Here is a 24,339-nt window from a genome sequence, read left to right as displayed (position 1 = left end):
AGTTGCATTATGGGAAGTGTAGGATCCAGGGTTTTGGAACTTGACCGATACAGAGGAGGTTAGAAAGTAGGCAGGGTATAAGCTTCTCTCGAGCTCTCTTCTGTCATTTTTACACAAATATTTTTGGCCACTTTCATATGTATAACTGAGGGCAACACCATGAATGCCTTCCAGGAGAAACAGTCTGAAAATGTGCGCCATTACTCCCACATTAAAACAATTATCAAGCCGACCAGCATTTCACCCCGCCTTCAAGAGTGGCCGTTCAACCATAACCACTTTTGCTTTCCCAACATTTTGTACAAACTAGATCTTTTCCAGCATAAGCCAGCATATGAATTTAGGATATCTTGTACTCTGCTTAATTGATGTTTCTCTTCTTTTAAATCTGTCTCCTGGGAGTCACTCATATTAATAAAATTGCAATATTAAAGTGTTGGAATAGCCCACAGACAACACATCAGGAAAATTACTTTAATCTTTTGTGTTTTCATCCTCATTTTGTTGTCTATTTATTGTTTATTTTTCCTGTAACTGCATGTATATTCTTGGCAGTGCTCAAAACTTTACTTTTTATTAAAGCTCGACTGCACTCGTAAGATTAGATAAAAAAATCATCTTACAGTGATCACTCTTTATATAACGGTATATATTTTCATAGCCCTCAGATCATATTTCCTTTAATTTATCACCTCATCAGTCTTAACACCCTATTCAAGCCTGAAGTATTTGTTCTCATAGGGCGAAGAGCAGCATATCCAGAGGGTACAGTCTCTGTGCCGACGCCAGCCTGCTCCAGTCGAGTTGATACTTGCCCCGCTGTGCGGCAGGTGAAACCTGTCTAACCTCGTTGGTAACGGATGTTGCAGCGTGTTGACAACAATGAACACTGGACGGGAAAGTCAGACGTCTGCAACAGCATGGTCACCTGTCTGCCGCTCTCACACGTTTCCTGGACGCCTGGCTGTTTGGTGAGAACTCTGTGGCGTGGGCGAGTTTGCCTTTTTGACTGATTTAGTGGTGTGGTGTTTAGGTGTCACTGTGCTGTATGGGTGTGTGAGGGAGTTTGATAAAGAGGTCATGTTGACATCCAGTAGCTGCCGTTTTATTTTGAGAGTGCTCTCTTTCTTCAGAGTTTTCTCCTCTCATTATCATCTTCCCTCCTCTATATTTTTCCCTCTTAAGCGAAAAGAAAGGCAGTGAAACAGTGAACACAGCAGCAAGGCAAATGTTTTCTTTTGGTGCTGGAAATTGGCCTCTTTCTCTTTCCCTTTTTTTGTTTGTCTCCCCTCTGGGTGGAGGGGAGGCGGCGTAGGCAGGGCAGGCTTTTGTGGAGTTTTAGCGGCCTGGGATCACAGCTTTGTCACTTGGGTTGGTGTCGCTCACACACACACATGCAGCACACGTGCAGCCTTTATGCAGCACAGGAAAGATCTACAGTGGATTTAGCCCACACAGGAGATGTCTCCATCTGGAGCCCCTTCGACTGCAACTCAGTGATGTCCACTGTTCTTGGATTAAGCCGCAGGGCTCCACTTTACTGTACATTACAGCTGTTTGTTTGCTGACGACTGTCGGACCGGTTAGTGTGGAGGGAGGGAGCAATTGTTTGAATACGGATTAAGTAACAAAAACAAGGAAGAAAGAGAAGCAAAACGGCAAAGGAGGAACAGAGTGAGGGATGAAATAGCCGATGCTTGCTCACATAAAGAGAGTTTGGGATAGAGATGAGAGTTGGATGAAGGGATTTGTTCGGCACTAGAGAGAAAGAGGGAAGAAAAGAGAGAGAGAGAAGAGAGTGGGCAGTGGGAGGGAGGAGAGACAGAGAATCCAGCCCTCTGGGACAGCAGTGTGTGTTTTGGGGGTGGACAGAGTGGCTTTGTATGCAGAACATCACCGGACACCAACGGGAGGGACGCTGTCAGTTGTTCTCTGTGTGTGTCTGTAGTGAAACCAGACCTACCTCTGATCCCTGCGCCACACACACTCCTCCATCTGCTGCCTTCTGCTTCCTCTGGACTGAAACCCCTCTGAGAGTGTTTGAATGTTTGTGAGAGTCTGGCCGAGCTGATTCCCGGAGGTCAGGAGGAGGCTGTGATGTGGAACTTGTGGGATTAAACTTTCTGGAGGCTCGGCAGTGACAGCGATGGATTGGAGCCAGGAGACGGGAAGTTCAGACTCTTGATTGACTGGAGGATCCCAGAGGAGGATTTGCAAAGCTCCACTAAAACCACCCCGTCTTCTTCTTTTAGCCGAATCTTCTGTATTTCTGCGTCTGGACATTGTCCACGACCTTGCGTAGAGTGTGTGAGCAGCCCATGTGGGCAGCGAGTGATGCGGATCTGAGAAAACTCCACGCCCCAATGCCCGCTGCTATGCTCCCGTGCCCTGCGCCAGCCGGGTCCGACTGGAGCTTCCAGAACCCGGTGGGGGTAGACTGCAGCTCCCCTGAACCTCGCTGCATCTGGCTGGCAGTGCTCCGCAGTGCCACAGGTTCAGCGCCGCCGCCCGCACCGCCTGCCATGCCCACTGGGCACAGCAAGAGCTCTCACCAGCCCAGGGTAAGGAGAGGTCACCCAGTCCTCCTCTAGTGGCCGGACATGGAGTCACTGATTTAAAGCATCGGTCCTGTGCTGCAGTTAATGCTTGGTGGATTTGCTCTTACTGATCGAGTGTTTTAGTTGGAGGCTGTAAAAATAATCTGATGAGGACAGTTTTTATGCATTGCCGAAGTAGGTGATGATCAGTTATTTTCAGAATAATTGATTAATTGTTTTGTTTTAGCCATGTCAGGAAATAAGAGCCAAAGGTGTCATCTTCTAATTATATATTTAAAATAAGTTTAAAGGGGTTTTGTGCAATGTAAGATAGAAAAAAGCTGCAAATTCTCACACTGGAGAAGCTTGAACCTTTAAATATGTTGGATTCTCATATTTAAAACCATCAGTGGATCGTTAAAAATTGTTGCTCATTAAGTTTCTGTTGCTAAACTCGTCGATTAATCATCTAACCATAAATTAAGACGACCATGCAAGAAGCTCTTCTTGCGTTTTACATACTTAGACGATGATGCAAATGTATTGTTTGCCGCCCGCTGTGACTTCTGTGGTTCCCCAGAAATACACACAGTGATATCAGCAGAATACTCTCCAGAAACCACTGCGTGGGATGTTTTCAGTTACTCGTGTCAACAAGTTTCCTTGTAACTGTACCCATTGTCTGAAGTCTTTTAACCACTCGGCTGCTGACAGATTCTTTAACCTTAGAGTGTCTCTGAACACACAGTTGTGTTGCCTTCAGGCTGTTTTTATTTGGCGCCCATTGTCTTGTAGACTTTCCGGGAAAGGATGTGGTGATGGATTAAGATGCAGTTAGATTCAAACTTTTATTGTCCCAAAATGAAATATATTGCAGCTCTAAACATTTCCTTCAGCTGTTACTTACCTGTGAGCTCTGTTTTGTCGGGAGTGGGTATATTTAGTCTGATTATTGTGGTGTTTGGCTGGTTTACTTTGCAATTGCAGAGATGTAATGGTAAACAAAGTTGTGTCAACAGTGACTCAGTGATCACCACAAGCCACAAATAGCCATCAGTACAAAGATCAGTTAAATATTTAAGATTCAAACATTAAATTATTCATGATTTTATGTCAATAAAGACTATGTCCTCATGTAGCTTTCATTGTTTGTCAACACACTTACAATGATAGATACTATGAATTGTGCATTTAAAATATACATTAGCCTCTGTCAGCAGGGATAAAATGAAACTAAGGTCGATTTATCCTCCACCCTGTGCCGCTTCAGTCCTATTTTTCCACAGTTTACATGTGTTTTCGTGCGTGTGATTCTGTTGGTGTAGCGTATTGACCCTTTCCTTCCTTGGAGGGGTTTCTAATTAGTGGCTGGAGGCAGATGAAGAGGGGCTGCTAAGTGCCACTTATAGCGAGGTGTTGTGGAAGCTGTGCGATAGCTCATCCCCTCCCCCCACAGTGCCCTCAGAATTCAGGGCATCACCTCCCCACATGATCTCATTTTAGCTGGGGCATTTATGTAGAATATCACCTCCTCTTTTTTTTTTTTTTTTTTAAACCCTTTGCCTAGATGTTGCCATCCCCCCACTTCATGATGACTCGCTGACACAGTTAAGAAATGCCACAATCAGGAATGTGAGTGTAGGGGGAGGAGAGGCTGTATGAACACAGCTGAGACAAACACACACTGTACACAGTTTGTTTAAGGAGAGGGGGGTTGTTACAGAGAGACAGCATCACGAGTTCGGGATTTTTGTTTGCTGTAATTTCGTTGATATGCCTTTGGTGATCGTAGGATTAGCGTCCATCTTCGTACAGTGAGCAGTTTTTAGAGGGTTTTTTTCTCCAGTGGTGCATTTACTTACCGACAGCAGCCCTCACAACTAGAAAAATACCCATAGTGTGTTACGATGATCAAAATCCACCCTCAACTCACATTGATGGGAATATAGAAAGACCTGCCCTCATTACCTTCAAGGTATCAACTGAAATAACCCAGTACCAAGTAGTATCTAAACTCCTCCAGTCAAGCGACACCTGCATTTGATCAGTTTTGTACCCAGATCTAAAAAAAAAAAAAGACTATTTGCATGGTTTTGCTCACAGCCAATCACTGCAGGCCTTCGATTTAATGCACCATGTGATTGGCCCACTACTTTTTCAGCTACAACCCATACAGTCTGTGGTGTGGTGAAATTGCACACAGCTTATTTGCAAAGTTGGCAGTTAATTGTGTCCAGACGTCACCAAAAAGTTTTGGCTGTACTACACGTCTGTGGCGTCTGGTGGCATTTTACGCAACGGAATGCTTCCATTCACATGATGGGTATCAAATGAAATGGAAAAAAGGTATCAAATTGAGTACGTTATATCAGTATCACTTTGAGTCTACAGGTGTTGGTACTGGCATACCCAGCCCTTATGATGGGAGAAATGTGATACCCCTTCTTGAGAAGTGTAGAATCACCACTTTTATATTGTTAATTGCACGAAAAATTGGGATTTAATGAACCATCCCCTCAGACAGTAGAAGCAGGAAGGATGAAAAGCGCCAGGCCAGTTTTGAACCCACATCATGTCACACACTAACTACATGCCACGTGCCTCTGCCCACCGGGCCACCAAGTCATCCTGTAAAAGTTATTCTAGAACTGCAGCGCCTCGTCCTCCTCCTCCTTCTCCTCCTCCTCCTGGGCTCTGAATTTGAATTAGAATAGCAAAACAACCACAACACATATAAAATATTCCAGTCATCACGAGCAGTGTGGCAGGTGTCAGTGAGACAAAGGAAAAGTACAATATGTTTTGCTGTTGAGTAGAAAACCCTGTTTAACCGTCATTGCATCATCACCTGTTGGCCGAGTTGAACCGGCAATGGGGTTGAACTGGTTTTTGAGCACACATACTGTATTCTTATTGACACAGAGGTGCGTGCAAACACACACACACACACACACACACACACACACACATAGACTCACATGCTCGGCTCATAAAACATCTGGTTATGTAAATTACAGAGCGATAGGCAGCATTTGAACTCGTGCTGCATGTCTTTATTTTGAATGCTCAGTTCAAAAGGCAGGTTGTGTACTTTGGTTGGAGATTTAAGAGCTCGGCTTGATATTCATACACTCATCATGCATCTCCTCCATGAGACATAGGATGCATTTAGACCTGCAGTGGTGGTGCAGCATGCTCTCCGTGTGGCCGGTGAGTCCAGGAATCATCACCGTTCCGCTCCCTCTTGGCAGCCCAGTTCAGGGGCCGTGGGTGCAGACAGCTATCAGGATTAAAGGCTCGTCAGCATTTGTAACGTGCATAAAGCTCCACTTTTCAAACAGGTTGCAGCTCTCAGCTGTTTAAAAGAGCATTATTGTTCTGCCCTGCTGGGGTTTTAGCAGGAGCGCAGCTCCCCCGACGGCCACTGCATTCCTGCGTACTGCTTTACCTCTGGATGAAGTGAGGAGCGGAGTGCTTGTCCTAACCAACACGTATGCGGTTACCAACAGTTTTGACTGCAGCATGACACTATCATCATGTCCTAGAAAAGCCTCTTACAAACAGAAAATCCATTTTTACCAGATTTTATGGAAGATTATCACTGACACTGTTTGTTAGAACATTTTTTTAATACAGATTTGCATTTCTAACAAAACAGAAGTGTTGTAATCCTGTCAGCAGGACTTCCTCGCTCTCCTCAGACCAATTATATTCTGTCTTTTCAGTCATGCATCTTAATGATATGCTCTCTAATTGAAATCAGGAGGGGAAATATCCACGGGGAAGAGCTTGCTTCTGTGTGTGTCGTCAAAGTACACCACTTTACCCACTAAACACACACTCAAAGCAGGAAGCTGTCGTGTGGCATTACAAGCAGCTCTGCATATTCAAGAGCAATTGTTTCTCAGGGTGGCTTTTTTTGCGTGTGTGTTTTAATGACATCATTCAGGTGGTAATGGGTTCCCTCAAGGCTCTGTATTATCTGAAGGGCATTCAGAGTTTATTTTGTTATTGTAATTGGCTTCAAGAGGCGAAAACGTGTCAGGCAAAAAGAGTGTTAGAAGGATAAATTCCCAGTCGGAGCGGAGGAAATACTAAATGTCTTCTTTTCTCAGCATAACAAGAGCGAGGTTTCCCTTTTCTGCGCCCGAAGCCTGCATAGGAAGTCAAGTTTAGACTTAAAAACCACTAAATTTTTTCCAAGTGCCTTGTTGGTTAAACAGAGTGTCTGAAGAAGCCAGAGCGCGTCAGCAAGTTTGGATCTTTTTTTTGCTTTTGTGTGAAACTGTCAAAAGACAAACTGGTCGTGCCAAGGTGGCAGGTACGAGAGTGGATTTTTTCTGGCCTCGGGGGAAAAAAGGTGAACTGTAGACTCGGCAGAAAGGCTGAGCAGAGACACACGTCCCACAGAGTCCAGATCAGCCGAGTGGGAAACAGTGCTGGCTCGAGACCCAGTCAGACCCTGTGTGTTTTGGGTAATCACAGGGTTTGGTATTCCCAGCGCCGGGAGGGACCATGCGGTCGAAACCGGCGTGCTGGAGCCTGTCCCTCGCTGGGGCCCGATACTCCTCCTCTTCGTCCTCCTCATCCTTCTCCTCTCATTCACTCTCTCTCTCCGTGCTCCCTCCCCTCCTCTGCCTGTTACAGTGTGTGCTTCGACTTGTCCAAGCCAAACCGCTCCCTCTGAGGAATTCGCTCTGTCTCTTCCTCCTTTTCACCCTCTTGCTCTTTCATTTCCTCTTTCTTTTCTTTATTTTTATATGACACCCCAAACACTCCTCCTTTCACTTCTTTATGCTGCTCTCATGCAACATAATAGACCTCAACGCTTGCCTCTTTGAGGAAATAGCAGGGGTCACTTTACATTGTGTAGACTGCCAGACTAAAGATCAGCCTCTGAGTGTCACTAAGATTTATGTAGCTCATCTACAAAATATACGCTTCATATATAACTTAAGAATTTCCTTTGGAGAGGGGTATTTGTACATATAGAACAAGTTTTCTCCAACATGTATCTGCAAAACGTATTTCAGAAGGAAATCTAAATGTCGTTTGAAGTGGAGGAGGAAGAAAAGTTAGCGCAGCCGAATTTTCATCACATGGAAGCATGTGGGGAGAGAGGAAGAGGAGGTAGATGGGAGGAGAAGTGAGCGGAGGTACATGGAAGGAAGGATAAAGAGGAGTGAACGAGTGGATGTGCCTCCATGATGGAGAGTATAAGATCTCTGAGGGGTTTTATTTATAGGAGCATTTGGTTATCCCGCCCCACAACCCTACCACACTTCCTGCCTCCAGCCTGCCACTTCCTGTTGTTGTGCAGCCGCATATATACAGGCCTGTCAGGTCAAGTGTGTGTGTGTCTGTATTTGTTGCGTATCAGTGTGTGTTTGTGTGTGGAAGGTAGAATGTGGGGTGTGCATTTTGGGGAGGATGCTGCTTGTAGTCTAGACATGTTCACCTCTGACCCACTGACATTAAAACACACACATTCTCACACTTAAAACAAAAAAGTTTCGGAGGTTGGTCTTTTGGTTAGCTCACTGGTAAAGGATAGTATTTAGTCAAAAGATTTTTAGTAAATGTATGAATCAGCCAGACTTTTGTATCCTTTAAGGGCATGTTCACAACTGTCTTGTTCACCTGATTGTCTTTGTTTAATCAGACCCCTGGAGCGCTCTCTTTTATTTCGGCTGAAGTTTTCTGGCAAGAAAACCAGGCGTACCAAACTGCACCTGGAGTGCCATAAATATAGCTGTCTGTCCATGTTCTTGTGGACTGAGGTGCTGTGAGGTGGCGACCTTTTCCCCCATTGTCATACTCTTCATCATCTTAGTATAACAAGGATGGGTGATTTCCAGCATGACTCATATTAAACCCATTTCTCGTGAGCTGTTGGTGGATTAAACTAAAACAGAGGGGCTGTGTAGGAGCAGAGATGAGTGCAGCTGTTGGGCTAGAGTTCTAGTGCTGTTATTTCTTACTGAGGTTATTCACCATTTATTTTTGAAGCATCCTAAAGTATATCAATACCATTTTTAATAAGCTATGAAGCAGTCTAGGGTGGCAACTAATGCTTTTTCAAATTATGAATTAATCTGCCTGTTATTTTGTGTAAGTACTTACTCTGGTCTATAAAGCGTCAGAAAATAGTAAACAAAATGATTTCAATTGTCTGTTCTGTCCAATAAACAGTCCAAAACCCAAATATATTCTGTTTACTATAGTAGAATACAAAGAAAATCAGCAAACATTTATATTTTAGAAGCTGGAACTGGTGAATTTTGGGCATTTCCAGCAGTGAAATACTTTCTTTTCTTGACCTCCTCCTCCTCCTGCTTCTCGCTCCCGCCTGTTTGGTCAGGTGATTGTGTCTGACTGACAGATGTGGGTCGTTGGGGCAGCATGAGGGTGATAGTTCTCACGTGTGTCTGTCAGCTGAGCGAGCTGGGCTTATTTACTCCGCCTCAGGAATGAGATGTTTAGAGAACTGCGGGAGGGAAATCTGCCTTCATTCCCGCCTCGTTCAGATTCCCCCCTTCTCTTCCTGTGATACAACCGAGGTCAGTGTGGTCAGAACTGGGTTTCCCTCCTTGGTCATGTCTGGATGCACCCCTCAGGTGCGATGGGCTCTTGTTGTGAGTCTGACTTGACTCTGAGCTACATTCAGGACTGCATGAGGAAGCGGCTAATGTAATACCCAGCAGTCAGGGGTTGATGTCACCGGTGTGTCCTTCTGGAGTGGCCTTGTGCATCTCCAGAGAATCAGGAAGTGTTGCATCAAAAAAATGGAATATTTCTTAAGTCATTGTGCTAATTATGGGAATAATTTTGTATGTTTTCTTCATCTGTAAATGTGATAATCTAAGATTTGGTGATTTTACTTTACTTATCATTTAATCGAATAAGAAAATATGTATTAAAAACATCCTGAATCTGACTGAATCTCTCTGTCTGTGTCCACAGGGTAAGGGGCGGAGGGATGGTCTCTCCTCAACCGGTGACAACCCTCGGCCGCCGATGGCGACCCGGCCGGGAAGGGAGGGGGTCGGCATGGGCTGGAAGGGTCCCCGGACGCTGGTCCTCCATAAGAACTCCCAGGGTTTCGGCTTCACGCTGCGCCATTTCATCGTTTACCCCCCAGAGTCCGCCCTGCACACCAACCTCAAGGTGAGACCTATAGGTCCTTGAACGATTTGAGTATCAAGATGTCGAAGTGTGCTGAATTATGTTAAATATAAACAGTTTTGCAGACAGATCTAGTGTTTTTCTTTCTTTTGATTTAGTGTCAAGTGTCGTCAAGTCCTTTTTTTCCAACTTCCATGTTTATTTTTACAGCACACATGGTCTCCATTTCATCTTAGCTGGCATTTAAAGGGTTTCAAAAGCCTTACGTTTAACTTGCTGAACCCAGGACAGAGCCAATTTAAGCGGAGATAAAGCCAATCATGCTGCAGTGGAGGGTCAGCTGGGTTGAGCTGAGCAGAGAGAACTCGCAGACAGAAAGAAAACAAGCTGATTGGAGACAACAGACCGAACAAACCAAGCACGTCAAAGTGTTTGTAAGGAAAGGGAGGGACTAGATTTGGAGACTAAATAAAGACTCAAACTTTCACATTTTGAAGGATATAAAGAGCACATCCATACTCTGCCAGACGGACTGAAAACTCCTAATTGTTTTTCAGTGTCTCTTCACTCTTTACGGGCCTTGTTTTCAGTCTTTGGTGAAGTCGGGATTGTTCTGGTGTTTTGGAATGAGTGGTTATTTAGCTCTTTGAGGTGTGGGGGCAAACGGCTCCAGATGTGAAATTGAGGGATATGGAGGCTGGGGTGGGGTGGGCCAGCTGAAACAAGGCGTCTATTATTGTTCTACCACCCCACCATCCAGCAGCTGCAGATAGGAACACAGATTGAATGAGATCTGTTGTCTTAGCCTGGTACCACTCTCTGGCAGTCTGGCTGTACCAGGCCAGCCCCGAACAATAGGCCCACTGCTGGCCTTTGGCCCCGGTTCTGTCCTCGTCTCCTCTGCCTCGAGGGTCACATGGTGTTTTTGGGACAATTGGACCCATAGAGCCGCCCGTTCTTATCTGGAGAGACTTGGTGGAAGTCTCCCAAATTACCCTCATAGTGTCCAATTATCAGAGGCCTAGCGGGTGCATGACCCAGTTGGGCACTCATTTCATGGTGTCTGCAGGTCCTGACAGTCTTCAAGAGTCTACAATTACATTATCTAGAACAGGGATCCTTCTCCTGTGTGGTCCCAGCAGAACTCCCCTCTGTCTTTGAAAATAGCTGGAGGACCTTTCTGGCACTCTGCTAATTAAAAATAAAAAAGAATATTCAGTGCACCTCTGCCTTGCTGTGTGACCCTTTAACCTTGTGTCAAGTGGAATTTTAAACTGAGCTTTGTGGCACTTCGGAGTCAGAATTTTGTTTTCAAAGGTGGTGAAGGACACAGTTAATACAGGCACAAACCCTCAAAAGGGCTTTAGTTTTTCAGACACCGACACCTTAGGTAGAATGAAACACAACCATATTTTTAAATAATTTTGATATGTCCCCTTCATAAAATGGAGGGCCATTTTAAACAGCAAAATACAGCAACAAGCAATGAAATTGATCAAAATATTGACTCAACCCACTCAGTTGGTGAAAAAGTGCACTATAGAACCACTCTGGCAGTGATGGTACCTATTTATACTGCATTTATGTGGTGTTTGAATAAACAGAGAAGTGAGTTTCCAACCGGGAAAATTCACATAAACACCTCCTCAAGTCGGAGCAATAGAATTATGGTACATGAGTCACCAAGCTGAAACCATAGGTCGTATATGCAGAAACATGGCGGACAAATATAAATGTCCAGTTGATGATAATAAGCCTTTAATTAATTCACTTTTTGCTTGTCAGTTTTTTGCTCTCATGTAATTTGTAATATGGTATTAGGCTGTAACTGTTAGTTACAAATGTTCTTTATTAGCTTTAGTCAGGGAAAGCAATATTTTTGGAGTTTCAGGGGATGTACTGGTGCAGCAACAAGTCTGGGATAAAATCACCTGATAAAACAAAGCTTCAGTGCTCTGAGCAATAAAATACAACATATCTTCTGTGTAGCGTTCATGTTGTTTCCACTTTACGAGTTAAAGCTCATGAACACACCAAAGTTGGAAGAACAATCTCCCGACTCAGAATCACTTCACCATCTGAAGAGCACATAAATCCAGAGTTAACCTCATGTACTTTTTCACCTGTTGCTTGGGTGTTGTTCCAATTTGCATTAATAGTACTCTGATATCTGACCTACCCCTCAAAGCAATATGAAAAACAAATATGTATTTAGTGTGAAACTAGAGCCTGGAGGCTTTTAAATGCAAATGGCAGACACCCTTTTTAAAATAAAGTTGTTTTCACTTAAGGTAATATATGATGGTAAAATGTGTTAAGTGAGAAGTAGAATGCACTTTTTCATGTTAATGTTAATATATAACGACGTATGCAAAACTTAACTTTTAAAAAAAAAAACATTAGCCGTTTGGAGCTCAAGATTTCACTTTAACAGATACTGTTACTACTTTTAAAGATTTTACAGAGTTTTGACTTTTTTTTTTTTTTTTTAAGATATTTTTTGGGGCGTTTTTGCCTTTAATTGATCGCCCCCAGCCCCACCCCTGTGGCACTTATTTTCAACAGCTTCTGACCTACTGTGACTTTTTAAATTCTTCCTTATTTGTACATCACTTTAGACTAAAACTTCTTCCAAATAAATGACTGTACATGTTTATTAAAAGATAGTGAAGAGGAGAAAAAGATACAGCATTACGTTTACAAATTCCCTTGTATGCTGAACTGGGAATGCGTAGGGCTAGAGAAGGTCATTCTTCTCTGTCTTTCAATGAACAAAATTAGTGTTATAGATTTAAAAGAAATCCCGATCTCATAATTTTTATTATCAATGTCAGGTATCAATAGAAATATGAGGATAGCTAGTTTTAAATGTGTGTATAATCGCCTCCAGCTGCTTCATGTTTTACAAGTGTGTACATTTGACCCATATACCCAGAGTCTTGTGCCCACCTCTCACGGTCTCCTCCTCTGTACGGGATGCTTTCACACTGGGGCTGCTCAGTTGTCGAGTGTCCCCAGCTCGGAGCTCCATTCTGGGGTCGGCAGCTCTCCTTTCTCTGCCTCTAAACCCCCCACCATTGTCTGCAGAGCCAGGAATGAGCCCACTCAGCGTAGGATAAAGCCAGGCAGCAGTCAGCCCACCGTGCCCCTAACCCCAAACTGTCCACTCAGCTTAGTACGTGTGTTTGCGTGTGTAAGTGTATGTGTGTGTGTGTGTGTGTGTGTGTGTGGGCATGATCAGACAAACTGCAGCTATCAAATCTCCCCACCAGCATTCTCACTGCTGACAGCTCAGTGCGTGTGCTTCAGACTCTGACGCATGACGTCACATTGAGCACCTGCAGACGGTCTAACCTGAAAGTCAGTGTCAGTGTCGGTGCTGCACTCCAACATGTAAAGCACATAAAAGCAAACAGGTCTGACTCAGGAGGTTTGGCTCGAGATACCGGGGAATTCACCGGCATTTTAGGAAGCCAGTAAACCAACTCACTGCAGGTTAGCGTGACATAAAGGACACTTAAAACTCCTGCTTTGGTCTGAGGTTTATGGAGGTGTAGATTTCAAGTTCTCCCGACTCTAGTCACTCATACCTTTATAGTGGACTTGTGACCTGAGAGATACTTTTTATTGTGGAAAGAGTTGATTAGGAGAAATTGACTCAGCTTTACAGATCTGGTCATAGTAGAGTCAGACTTTTATTGGTAAAGTTTAAACCTGGAGCATAAGCACTTCAGAACAGCTCCGTGTATGAGGAATTGTTTGTGTGAAGGCAGCGATAGACTTTTTGCCTAAATGTCAATGAATGACCCCAAATGTCCTCAAGCTAAATAAGACATTTCATTCCTGCGACTTATTCAGTTGTTCTTCTGTTTATCTTGTTGACATGTAAACATCATCCATTTCTCCCATTTCTCTCAGCTTATCCTCTTATCCTATGGGTTAATTGTTCCGTATCATATAGATCTTTAACAATTTTCCGCCATCCATCTTGTGTTAATGGCTCTGCCTTGTATCACCTCTGTGTAATGGCCTTTTTACAAGCTGCCTACAAGATTTTCAGCAGATATCTGTCTTCCCCTAACGCAGTATCTTCTGATGTATTACCAAAGTGCAGTGTTATATATGGCTGAGGTATGTCATGGACATTTCCCCATAACTGTACAATTTCAAAGTGAAAATACATTTGAATTGTCTTCATTTTTTGCCCCACATCTTCTCCAACATGGCTATTTTGAGTGTGTTCTCCAAATGCACAGCCATTTCTCTTCTGTAATATTCACATTTAGTTCCTTTTACCATTTCATCTTTACATGCAGTGTTGTGTTTCCTATGTATATCCTTTTTTAATGATTTAATTGTGTTTTAATTTCCTCTGTAAAGCACTTTGGTCTTCACTGGATGTCTTTCAGCGTGCTCTTTAAATAAATCTGGCTTGAATTTGAGTATTAATTCTGTCTCTGTTGTTTGCAGGATGAGGAGAACGGCAACGGAAAGGGTAAGCGGTCTCTATCTCTTTCTCATCAGGCAACAATTTAACACCTTGCCCAGTGGGATAATGATGATGTAATGAACTGGGATCTCCTCTAGTCCCTCCTTTCACCTCTGCTCTGCAGCCTACGTGTGCCCCCTACAGGACATCATGCAGCACTGCATCTAAAGTGATCGAGTCTGACTGCATTAAGTTATTTACATGAAAGCAATGATAGCCAGTAAATGTTTAGGATTTATATATTCCCTTAACCAGGATAAACATTAACACAAGTTCTCAAAAGCATTAATTGAAAAGTTCTCATCTTTAAATACCAGTAGCAACCTAAAGTTTTATTTCTAAAAAGTTCATATGCATTTTTATTTTTATTCTTTGTCTTTTGTCATGCAGGGTATCAGAAAGGTCGTCTGGAGCCAATGGACACCATATTTGTGAAGAGTGTGAGAGAAAAAGGTCCGGCCCACCAGGCGGGCTTGTGCACAGGTAAAGGGAACATATGGTGCAAGAGTGTGAACATCCTGATTTGCATTGGAAATCTGCTGGAGAGAGCTCCGGTCATGTGACGCTGTCGATTCAGAGCAGGAGGAGGTGCAGCCGAGAATGAAAACAGCACAAGATTACATGAAGAATTTATTTATCCCAATGTTGTAGGTTAGTTTTTAACGCCTTTGGGTGATATAATACAGATACCAGTCTGACGACTCAAACAGTTAAGTCCATGTGAATGTGACAGATGTACTGAAGTGTTCCTGTTGTGTCTTGCTGCTGTGGCAGGACAGCAGTCCACTGCCAGCAGCTCACACAGACCCAACCAGTACTCCAGTGTGCACGCTGTAACACAAGCTGTCACATCCAGAAAGTCACATGCTAGTGTGAACACATGCAAACATACTCTAAGCTATTTGTATATGTTTCAGCTTGCATGAAGTCACCAGGAATTCCTACAATCTTTGAACATATAGTTATCTAACATTTTTTCTGGGGCGTTAGTTCAGAAAAGGATAAGATGTCCTGACATCTGCAGTCTGGGGACAAATTACTGGTGACGTGAGACATATTTTAATGTGATTGATGTGTTGAGTTTCACCAGAAGAAACTGCCTTTGAGACATTTACATTTTTTTATAGTGCTAAAAACTGCAAGATTACATTTGAGTTGGCTTAGGCTGAGGTACTTTAAATACCTCACCTAATATAGATAATATTATTTGTGTCTTATTTGCATGTTTTCAGTTTTAGTTTCAGTTTTAGTTTGTAGAAAATTTAAGTACTTTTTTTTTTCTCAGCTTACACCTGCTCAAGGGGTCAGAGGTCAACGCACAGACCTGTATGCTGTCAAATGTGCTGAATATATATAATATGTCTGTGTCTTGCAGGGGATCGGCTGGTGAAAGTGAACGGAGAGAGCGTTTTAGGAAAGACGTACTCGCAGGTGATAGCCCTTATTCAGAACAGGTAAGACCTCCTGCCTGCCAGCGCGTCGAGCCTTCAGCTTGTTGATTTAGTGAACCATCCGTTTGCTTTTGCTTTGCAAGCTTACCATAGAGATGACATACACATACCGGTACATACATACACATCGTTGCTAGTTTTAGTTTTCTCTGCCTTTAAAAAGAGTAGCCTGAAGCAGTGGACTCTCTGCACTCACAGAGACAACACGGCGCTCCAGAGGGAAAATTAGGGGTTTGAAGAACTAATACATATACGGGACTTATGTTTGAACACCAGTAAGGTTTTATTTGGTGAAACTGTTTTATCCTAATGATGTTTTTTGGCTTTCTTTCTGTCTGAAGGCTTTGGTTAGATTCTGAAATCTATTTTTATCATTCATATTAATGTCTGACCTTCTGTTGGACCTGAAATCCACAGGTCAGCATCAGCTACATTACAGCTGGCTGGTTTTAGGAATGTACAATCTGACTTTTTCTCTGCTGATAGCAATTAAGAAACTTGAACTCAGGCTCTCTGCCAATATGACTCCTCAACTCACACCAGAGCCTTCTTTTTCCCAAATTTAAATCTGTGTACCTCACAGCATGAAACTCATTAGGGTCTCTGTTATGTATGGTAACATGAGGCCAGGGATTTACTAAATGTAAATCAAACCGGAAAGAGTGATATCATAAGACATCGACAATGAAAGTGTATTTGATGCGGATCACTTGCATTTGGCTGATATCTGATCCACCTGATGAAGTCAATGAAGCCTGATACAGAGTCAGCAGGTCAGCTGGTGCACACTGTAGCAGGACTGAGGCTATTTTCCTCTCACCTATAGTGCTGTTTGTCAGTCTAGATTGCTTTAATGTGAGTTGCAGAGTGTTGGAGATATCGGTCGTAGAGATGTCTGCCTTCTCTCGATTATAATGGAACTAGATGGCACTCGGCTTGTGGTGCTCAACGTGCCAAAAAAAATACATTTAAAAAAACTCATCAACAATGTTTCTTTCCAGAAGTCATGACCTGGTTTCTCAAGATAATCCACAGACCTTGTTGTGAGCAGTTTCATGTAGGAACTATTTTCCACAGACCTTGTTGTGAGCAGTTTCATGTAGGAACTATTTTCTCTCTACTGAACTACACCAGCCAACTGTCCTGACTCAGTTAAAAACTGGTTTTCAGCAGGTTCCTGTTAGGCAACAAAAACACACTACAATACAAAGTAAATACAGAAACAATCAACAGAGACAAAACAACTAAACGTAGGCAGCTACATAGACAATGCAGAGTAGCGGACTGAAGTGGAGTGTGTAAAATGGGATATGGGATTTAAATTGGTGGATTGAATTGGTGCAGATATGTCCCTCTATCATATAGTGTTTATATGCATGTTTGAAATGTGTAATAAAGGTTATTTTCTAATGTAGTGTGGGATCTTGGTCCAGATCTTAGTGTAAGTGTGACAAAATGATCTCTGACCATAATTGTTACAGGAATAAGTGTGTGCGAAACTGATCTATGTGAAGAGGCATTTTCAATCTCAAAAGTATGTGCACTGTTTTGCTATGATTTACAAGTTTCTTTGCAACGGTATGCACCCACCTTTATTGTACATGTTCTCTTTGTGCTTTGGCAATGTACAGTCTCTTTAGATTTAACTGAATTTCACCCCACCCTACTAAAAGACACCTGCCTAACACACCTGCTTAATGCAACAGGGTGTTCCATGCACCACCGTTCATTTGAATAAAAGCTTTGCTACGAACTCAGCCAAAGTCTGTGGATTAACTTAAGTTACCGGGTCATGATTTCTAAAAAAAAGACATTGCTGTTAAGTTTTTCAAATGTATTTTTTGGCACTTTGAGCACCACAAGCCATCTAGTGATGTTATATTTGAGACAAGGCCGACGTCTCTATGGAAAATATCTTCAACGCTTGACAACTCACACCAAAACAATCTAGACTGATAAATAGTGCTACGGGTAAGAGGAAAAATGTATTTTTGAATTTTGGGATGAGCTGAATTTGATGATGAATATTTTTTGTATTTCTGTGTCTCACACTTTGTAACAAGCACCAGGTCAGGATATTGGATGTGAACCTAGCTTTCACCATCTATGTGTCATTTGTCTTAATTCCTCCTGTCCTCCCCTCCGCTTCCTCCCCTGTACATGTCTTGCAGTGAAAGTGTTTTGGAGCTCTCCATTATGCCAAAAGATGAAGACGTGCTTCAGTTGGTAAGTGTGAGTATGGGCTTTTTCACGCACCTTCTGTAAACAAATGAACCTACATGTATCATGCATTACACACTGAGACACATGGCTTGGCGAGCAAACTGGCAGTTATTTGTTAGTTTTTGTTTTGTTTTTTTTGGTTTGTTTTTTTTCAGGATAGTGCATGAAATTATATATTCTGTCAGCAGAGTTCAACCTGGATTCACCCTGTCATTGTCAAAGAATGTTAAGATTTTGTTAGAATAGCTGCAGAGTGACTAAGAGGCTCCATTCTCTGTGTTTAGATGACAACACACATTCATTAAAGCTACTGCTGTCCTCACTGTTGAAGCTAACGTTAAAAAAAAGAAAAAAAGCTCCGTGTTCATTCGCACACCCATGTACTGTACAACACATTTTTGTCGCTCCACGGATCACTCACATGATGAGACATGCATCATCCCTGGCCCCTCCCATTAACCCAGCGCAACATGTCAACACACAAAGCCAGATACCAGCAGGTTTAAATGATCACACATGCAGAAATGTCAGTGTTCCTGCTGAAAAAGCCCAAAACTTGGTTCTTCATTTACGTACAACTGCCATGTCTTAAAATTATAAAGCTACTCCTCTGTCCTCACACTCCTCCCCTCATTGCTACGCCTGTATCTGCTGCATTCCTAGCATGACATCACTATTGCTGCGCCTCCTTCCACACTCCCACAGGGTGGAGTGAGGCAGAGAATGAGAGGGAGGAGAGAAGGAGTTTGGAAGGATCCGTCAGAGGACAAAACAAGTAGCTCAACAGATAGAAAACTCACGAAAAAAGTAATAGAAAGAAAAGCAACAGACTGGTTGTTTCTGGGAGAGGAGCGACAGGTTTCAGCAGCAGAGGTGTTGGTGAGGATCAGTCTTCTGCCTCGTCCTCTGTGCTTCCTCCTCTGTATCTGTTTATGGTGACTACAAGCTCAGCACGCAGGCTGAGGAAAGATTCTGCTGGCCACTGTAGGTAAACCTTTAAAAACTTGACTGAGTGATTTAGTGTTTCTTAATCGTGCTGTGGAAAACTGATTGTCAGCAAGAGTATGTTTGTTTTTCTGGCGTTATGAGGTTGAGTCGAAATTGTACGCAATGGTTAAAATGTGACAGTGTGACTAATTGATAAAGTATTGAGCTGATTATACACTTGTTATTTGCAGAAATAGTCTTAAGGAGACGCAGTGTGGATAAGTATCCTGTATGTGTGTATACACAGCGTTGCTGGCGACATTTGCTGCTGTTTCAGTGAGAATAGTGGCTTTTGCTTGAGGCAGTTCATGCAGTTTGTTAGCTAGCATGTGTTTGTGTTGAGCGCTGAGGCCCTGGGGACAAACTGTGGCGAAGAGGTTGAGCCGAGACAGCGTTCCACTTAAAGGCTTGTTGTGTAAAGTACATTGGCAGTTGTCTTAGAGACTTATGGTTATGGTGTGTGTTGTCGCCAAACTTGTTTATAGTAAGAGCACATGATTTAAAGTCGTCGCTGCCGCGCACACTCACCTTCCTGTCATGTCTTATCTCACTTCTCCTCCATCTTTCCCTCCCTCTTCCAGGCATACTCCCAGGATGCCTACCTGACAGGCAACGAACCCTACACAGGGGGAGCTGAGTACCTCCCACCACCGCCTCCTGTCTGTTACCCACACACGAAGGCCACGCCCCCTGCTGGAGCCCCTCCACCTCCCCCCATGGGCCAGAACCAGCTGGATAACTGGAGTTGCTGGGCAGGCTCTTCCAGCCCCTCTTCACCCCTGGACAACCGCTCTGCTGTGTGCAGCCCCGCCAGCTGGCAGGAAGGACGTGCAGGAGAGCCAGGTGGTGTGGGTCACAGCAGCCCGGCCCACCGCACAGAGGAGATCCAGTACGGTATGACTGGCCAACAGCCTCAGGGCCAGACAAGAGGGCGCTCCTACTCTTCCTCTTCCTCATCAGGAGGCCCTTTGTCCAGCCCGCTGCAAGTCCACTACCCTAACCACCATGCTGCCAGTTCCTCTCAGGCTCAGCCACGCAAGTCCAGCTCAGCCTGGACCAGTCCCCCCCTGCCCCAGCTAAGCCACGGCCGCAATGAGCGCTGCCAGCAGGCCCTTTCTGACTGGTACTACAACCAGCAGCCGGAGCGCCCGGGACGCAACATGCAGACCCGCCACCGCAGCTACTCTCAGGATCGGCTCATTGACTCAAGGAGGCAGCAGCAGCGGGCAGGCGGCTGGCCGCACAGTGCCTCCCAGGACACCCTGCTGTTACTACAACAGTCAGGACCAGGACCCCATGGAGAGCCATACTGGTCCTATGGAGACTGGGAGGGGGGCCCGGGAAGGGGCCACCCTGCCACTAACTATACGCGAACACGCTCTGAAAACCTGCTGGCCCAGTACGATCGGCATGGCCGCTCGTTAGAGATGCTAGACCGAGCAGCAGCTGGACTGGTCTCGCCTCGGTTTGAGCGGCCTCCATGGCACCAGCAGGCTCCCAAGCCGCCCCCGAGGCCTGATGCCTACCCAAGGCAAGGGAGCCATCATGGTGCGGCACAAGCTCCTCCGGTGTCCCGACACGCACAGTCACATTCTAAACACCACCCTCAGACTCATACCCAGGCCCACTCCCAGCCTCAGCCCCAGCAGGCTGCCCCTCAGAGCAGGCGGCTCCCACCTGGGCAGAGCATGGACGACCAGCCGGTGGGCTACCGCAGCTACAGCCCCTCTTTTTACCGCAAGACGGGCCGCATCATGCAGCAAGCCCACTCTTTCAGGGACCCTTCGTACTCTGGCCCTCACATGAACTGGAACACACCTAAAACCAGCCCCCCAGAGGGCACAACGGCACCTCTCACTGCCTCTGCCTCGTCCCCTCTCGCCTCCGCCACTCCCGAATCCCAGGACAGAGCGTACAGGCCAACAAACCACGAGAGGGAACGAGGGTCAATGGAGGGGCAGGCAGAGGTGGCAGCACAGACCCAGGAAGTGGTGCTGAGGCAGAAACCTCCCACTGGGCGAAGGAACGCCCACGGCATGCGCCACCCCCACTATGCGCTGCCCTTGGATGGGCTAGAACCCTCTTTGTTTTCTCCCGATCCCCAGGACTCAGCTCCTGCCCCTGGTTCCATGGGAGATGTAGCCCCACGTAAACCAAACGGCAACCTGGCCCCCCTCCCCATAGAGGATGATTCACTGGCCTCCATCCCCTTCATAGGTAAGCAAGGAATGTTTGAGCTTCATCTCATGTCCCTCCTCTGACATCTTAATCCCCTCACAAAAACTCCAACTGACCTTGAGACTTCATCGCTGCCATTATAAATCGTAATCCACACTGAGTGTTTATTGAATGTTAATGAAAGCCTAACAGAGAGGAAATGCAGAGGCTATAATTCAGACAGAATTATGAGTTTGGGGGGAATGTGTGTGTTACCTTAATTTCCTTCTCGTCTGTCCATTGAGGCTCCAGGCTCTTCTCAGATGCAGTTTCCATTCTTTCATTGTGATTGTGTGTGTGTTTGTCTGTGAATGTTTGCATTGGGTAATGCTGGCACTTCCCATAGTCTTGCAGACAGTATTAGTAGCTTGATTGAATCATTTCTGAAGGGAGTTCCCTAATCCTGCTGACTGCCCTGAGTCTTAGGTCACTTCACCGTGCTGAGGAAATGAGGTGGAGTCTTGACTTCCCGAATGTGTGTGTGTTTTTGTTTGTGTGTGAGCAGGGCAGTGACGAAGATTTACTCTAATACCTGTAGTATGTCGGCCTGTCATCTTTTTCTTTATTATTTTTTCCGATCTTTTAGTCAGTTACTGTATTCTCAAAGTCTGCTTGTCAGTCTGGGGGTCAAGGGGTAAAGATGACTTCGATACGGTTTGTAGCAGTGCAAAGAACTGCTCATGAAGCAGCAAATTAGGATGGTTTTCTTTGTGACTTCATCACGCCAGCATGCCCAAGAGCTGCTGTGTGACTGGTTGTACAACTAACCAAAACCCAAGTCTCCAGTGTTGTCACACCAGTTGAGGAGTTTCGAAGGAAAAAGTGGCTAGCGGTCATAAACAGAGCTACAGCTCACGAGTATGTTATTGTTGATAAATCTGTCAATTATTTTAGTATTTTGGTCTGTACTGTGTTTGATGCGAACTAGCAAAAGTTAGCATGCTAACACGCTAAATGAAGTGTGCAAACATAATACCTGTGAAACACCAGCATGTTAGCATTGTTGTTTTTAGCATAGTGTCAGCACCATTGTGCCGAAGCACAGCCTCACACAGCAGCTAGCAAGGCTTTAGACTCGTAGCCTTGTTTCATCTTAACTATTGGATATTTGGAATTATGAATATAGAATAGGGCTCCTGAAAATATTTTTTTATGTGTGTCTTCATTACAGTTTGGTTCACTTTGACCATTATGTAATTTTGGCTGTAAAACATATCAGTGGAAAGACAAGATGACTTCTAGTCCTTTATTTAAAGACATTATCAGCTTTTTATGGACCAAGCAGATACTTTTGCACCTAATTTACAGTAATTTTGGCACAAGCTTAATATGAAAGTTGGATTAAGTGAATTAGATCAAATGAAATTGTATAATTAGGAAAACCTAAATCATAACCTTTAAATCTGACACTCACATTTTGCCATAAATGGACAAACATGATCTATAGTAGCTTCTGTGTATGCACTATACATAGCTGTATGTCTGTATGAGGTTGTTTGCATGAATATTCGCTGTACAGTTATGGCCCGCATATGTTGGTGTCAGTGACAGCTGATTGTGGTCTTGTCTCGGCTTGTTTCCTGCTTTGAAAAGACTCAAAGAGAAGGGGCTCCACGGGCTGCATGTTGGCTTGTATCACTTAACATGTACAGCACCCATGAAGTCAAACCATACGCAAAACGAAGTACGTCAATCAGGCGAGCCGTGCCTCCATCACCCTGTCACAGCCCGAAGAAAACAACCACTGCTTACCCTAATGCTGAATAGATTCAAATCAGCTGACTCTCACTTTGACCCAACATGGAACGACCGTCGATATTTGTGCCAAGCCACGCTCGGTCAGAAAAAGTCATTAAAAGAGAGAAAATCCAGAGCAATCTGCAAACCAGGACGCATCTTTCTGCCTCTTTTTCTCGGTCCGTCTGTCAGAGCACATTCTTGTCTCGTACCTTCACTTGAATTAAACGAAACTAGGCAGTCAGAGCTGCAGGCCGAGACACGTTTGAAGGCCATAAACTGAAACTAGGCTAGTTTCTCCCCATAGACGAGAACTTAGTGTTTCACTTCTATGTCTTTCTCCATCTTTTCATCTCTCTGACGGAGATGCTGATATGATCTGGGCCTGTTTGGGAACATGCGATTTAATGGGCTGTTGTCGTTCTCGTCTGCAAAGCACGGATGTCTGTGAGGTAGAGCGCACAAAGGCGGGCTATGTCTGCAGCAAAATATGTTTTTATGACGTCTAGTATAGAGCTATAGAAAGTTTAGTATTTGTTTTCTATTTTTGGAGCTCATACAATGTAATAAAACAAGAATGGGCATGTCCACAGATGCAGCTTTTTACTCTGTGCCCACTTGAAGTCTTTCAACATGAATCTAAGCTGTAAATTAGCAGGAGGTTTTTGTGGTGGTCCTTGTGGGGAACAGTAGGGGCCCATACACTCAGCTCCCACCCTCAATGCTGCTATTGTGCTGCTGTGGAAGATGAAGGGGTTTGTGTGTCTGCCTGGGTGTGAGAGGGTCCAATCCGTGACTATCTTTACCAGCTGGACCCTGGACACAACAGACCAGGACCAAGACCTTCTGTGCTGGCCTCTGTCCTGCTTCCACAAGGCCTCTCGTCCCCTTGTTTTGTCTTACAGGCACCAGCTTCTATTTTTTGTCTCATTCTAGATTGCTAGTATTCTTTTCGCTGTTTTACTAGGCTTGCAGCATTAAACTGTCTTTTTTTGTTCGTACAATGCAATCGTGGAAAAAGTTGCCATCTGATGGTTGGTCAGATTTATTGTCCTGTTTGTAAGGCTGAAACAACTAGCTGATTAATCAATAGGATGATCAAGTGATAAATCAAAGCATGCAACTGCTTTGATAAAAAAAAAAAAGCTGCTACATTATAAGATAAGATCACATTTTTTGTGCGTCACAATGCAACAGAAATTCCCCTTTGACAAGGCTCAACGTCAAACAAACAATGCACATTTAAAACACACTTAAAAACAATAGATACACGCACTTAAAATAGGAGTAAAACTTAAAAATACAGTTGTAAAATCACAACAGCAACACCAGGACAGTGTTGACAGGTCAGGGTACAGTACCTATTTTAATTTATTCAGGGTGATGATCGCAGAGGGAATAAGAGATTTTTTTGCAGATGTTTTTATAAGGATTTGCAGCTTGTTTTTGTCTTGTATGACGACAAACAAAATACCTGAGGGTTTTGGACTGTAAGGCAGAGAAAACATGGAGTCATCATGTTGGGCTTTTAGAAGATTGTGATGTGCATTTTCACCGTTTTCTGACATTTTAT

The 24,339-nt window shown here is 44.1% G+C and overlaps 1 protein-coding gene across 8 annotated transcripts in view; it reads left to right on the top strand.

Annotated features, from left to right (window-relative positions):
- arhgap23a (Rho GTPase activating protein 23a) overlaps window positions 1-24,339 on the top strand; it is a 77,349-nt gene that overhangs the window by 36,036 nt on the left and 16,974 nt on the right. For 2 of the 8 annotated variants that reach the window (XM_050069580.1, XM_050069582.1), the window contains exons 1-7: window positions 1,740-2,561; window positions 9,501-9,704; window positions 14,133-14,157; window positions 14,542-14,634; window positions 15,527-15,605; window positions 17,774-17,834; window positions 19,394-21,029. In XM_050069580.1, coding sequence (XP_049925537.1) covers window positions 2,319-2,561; window positions 9,501-9,704; window positions 14,133-14,157; window positions 14,542-14,634; window positions 15,527-15,605; window positions 17,774-17,834; window positions 19,394-21,029 — 2,341 coding nt within the window. In that variant the 5' untranslated portion in view covers window positions 1,740-2,318. Of the gene's footprint in view, window positions 1-1,739; window positions 2,562-9,500; window positions 9,705-14,132; window positions 14,158-14,541; window positions 14,635-15,526; window positions 15,606-17,773; window positions 17,835-18,548; window positions 18,814-19,393; window positions 21,030-24,339 lie in introns of those variants that run through there. The other 6 variants (XM_050069586.1, XM_050069583.1, XM_050069581.1 and 3 more) reach the window with 5 other exon arrangements.

The sequence above is a fragment of the Epinephelus moara genome, chromosome 18 (genome assembly GCF_006386435.1).
Source record: "Epinephelus moara isolate mb chromosome 18, YSFRI_EMoa_1.0, whole genome shotgun sequence".
Lineage (NCBI taxonomy): Eukaryota > Metazoa > Chordata > Actinopteri > Perciformes > Serranidae > Epinephelus > Epinephelus moara.
The sequence above is the reverse complement of the archived record's forward strand: the minus strand, read 5'-3'. Positions and strand labels throughout refer to the sequence as shown.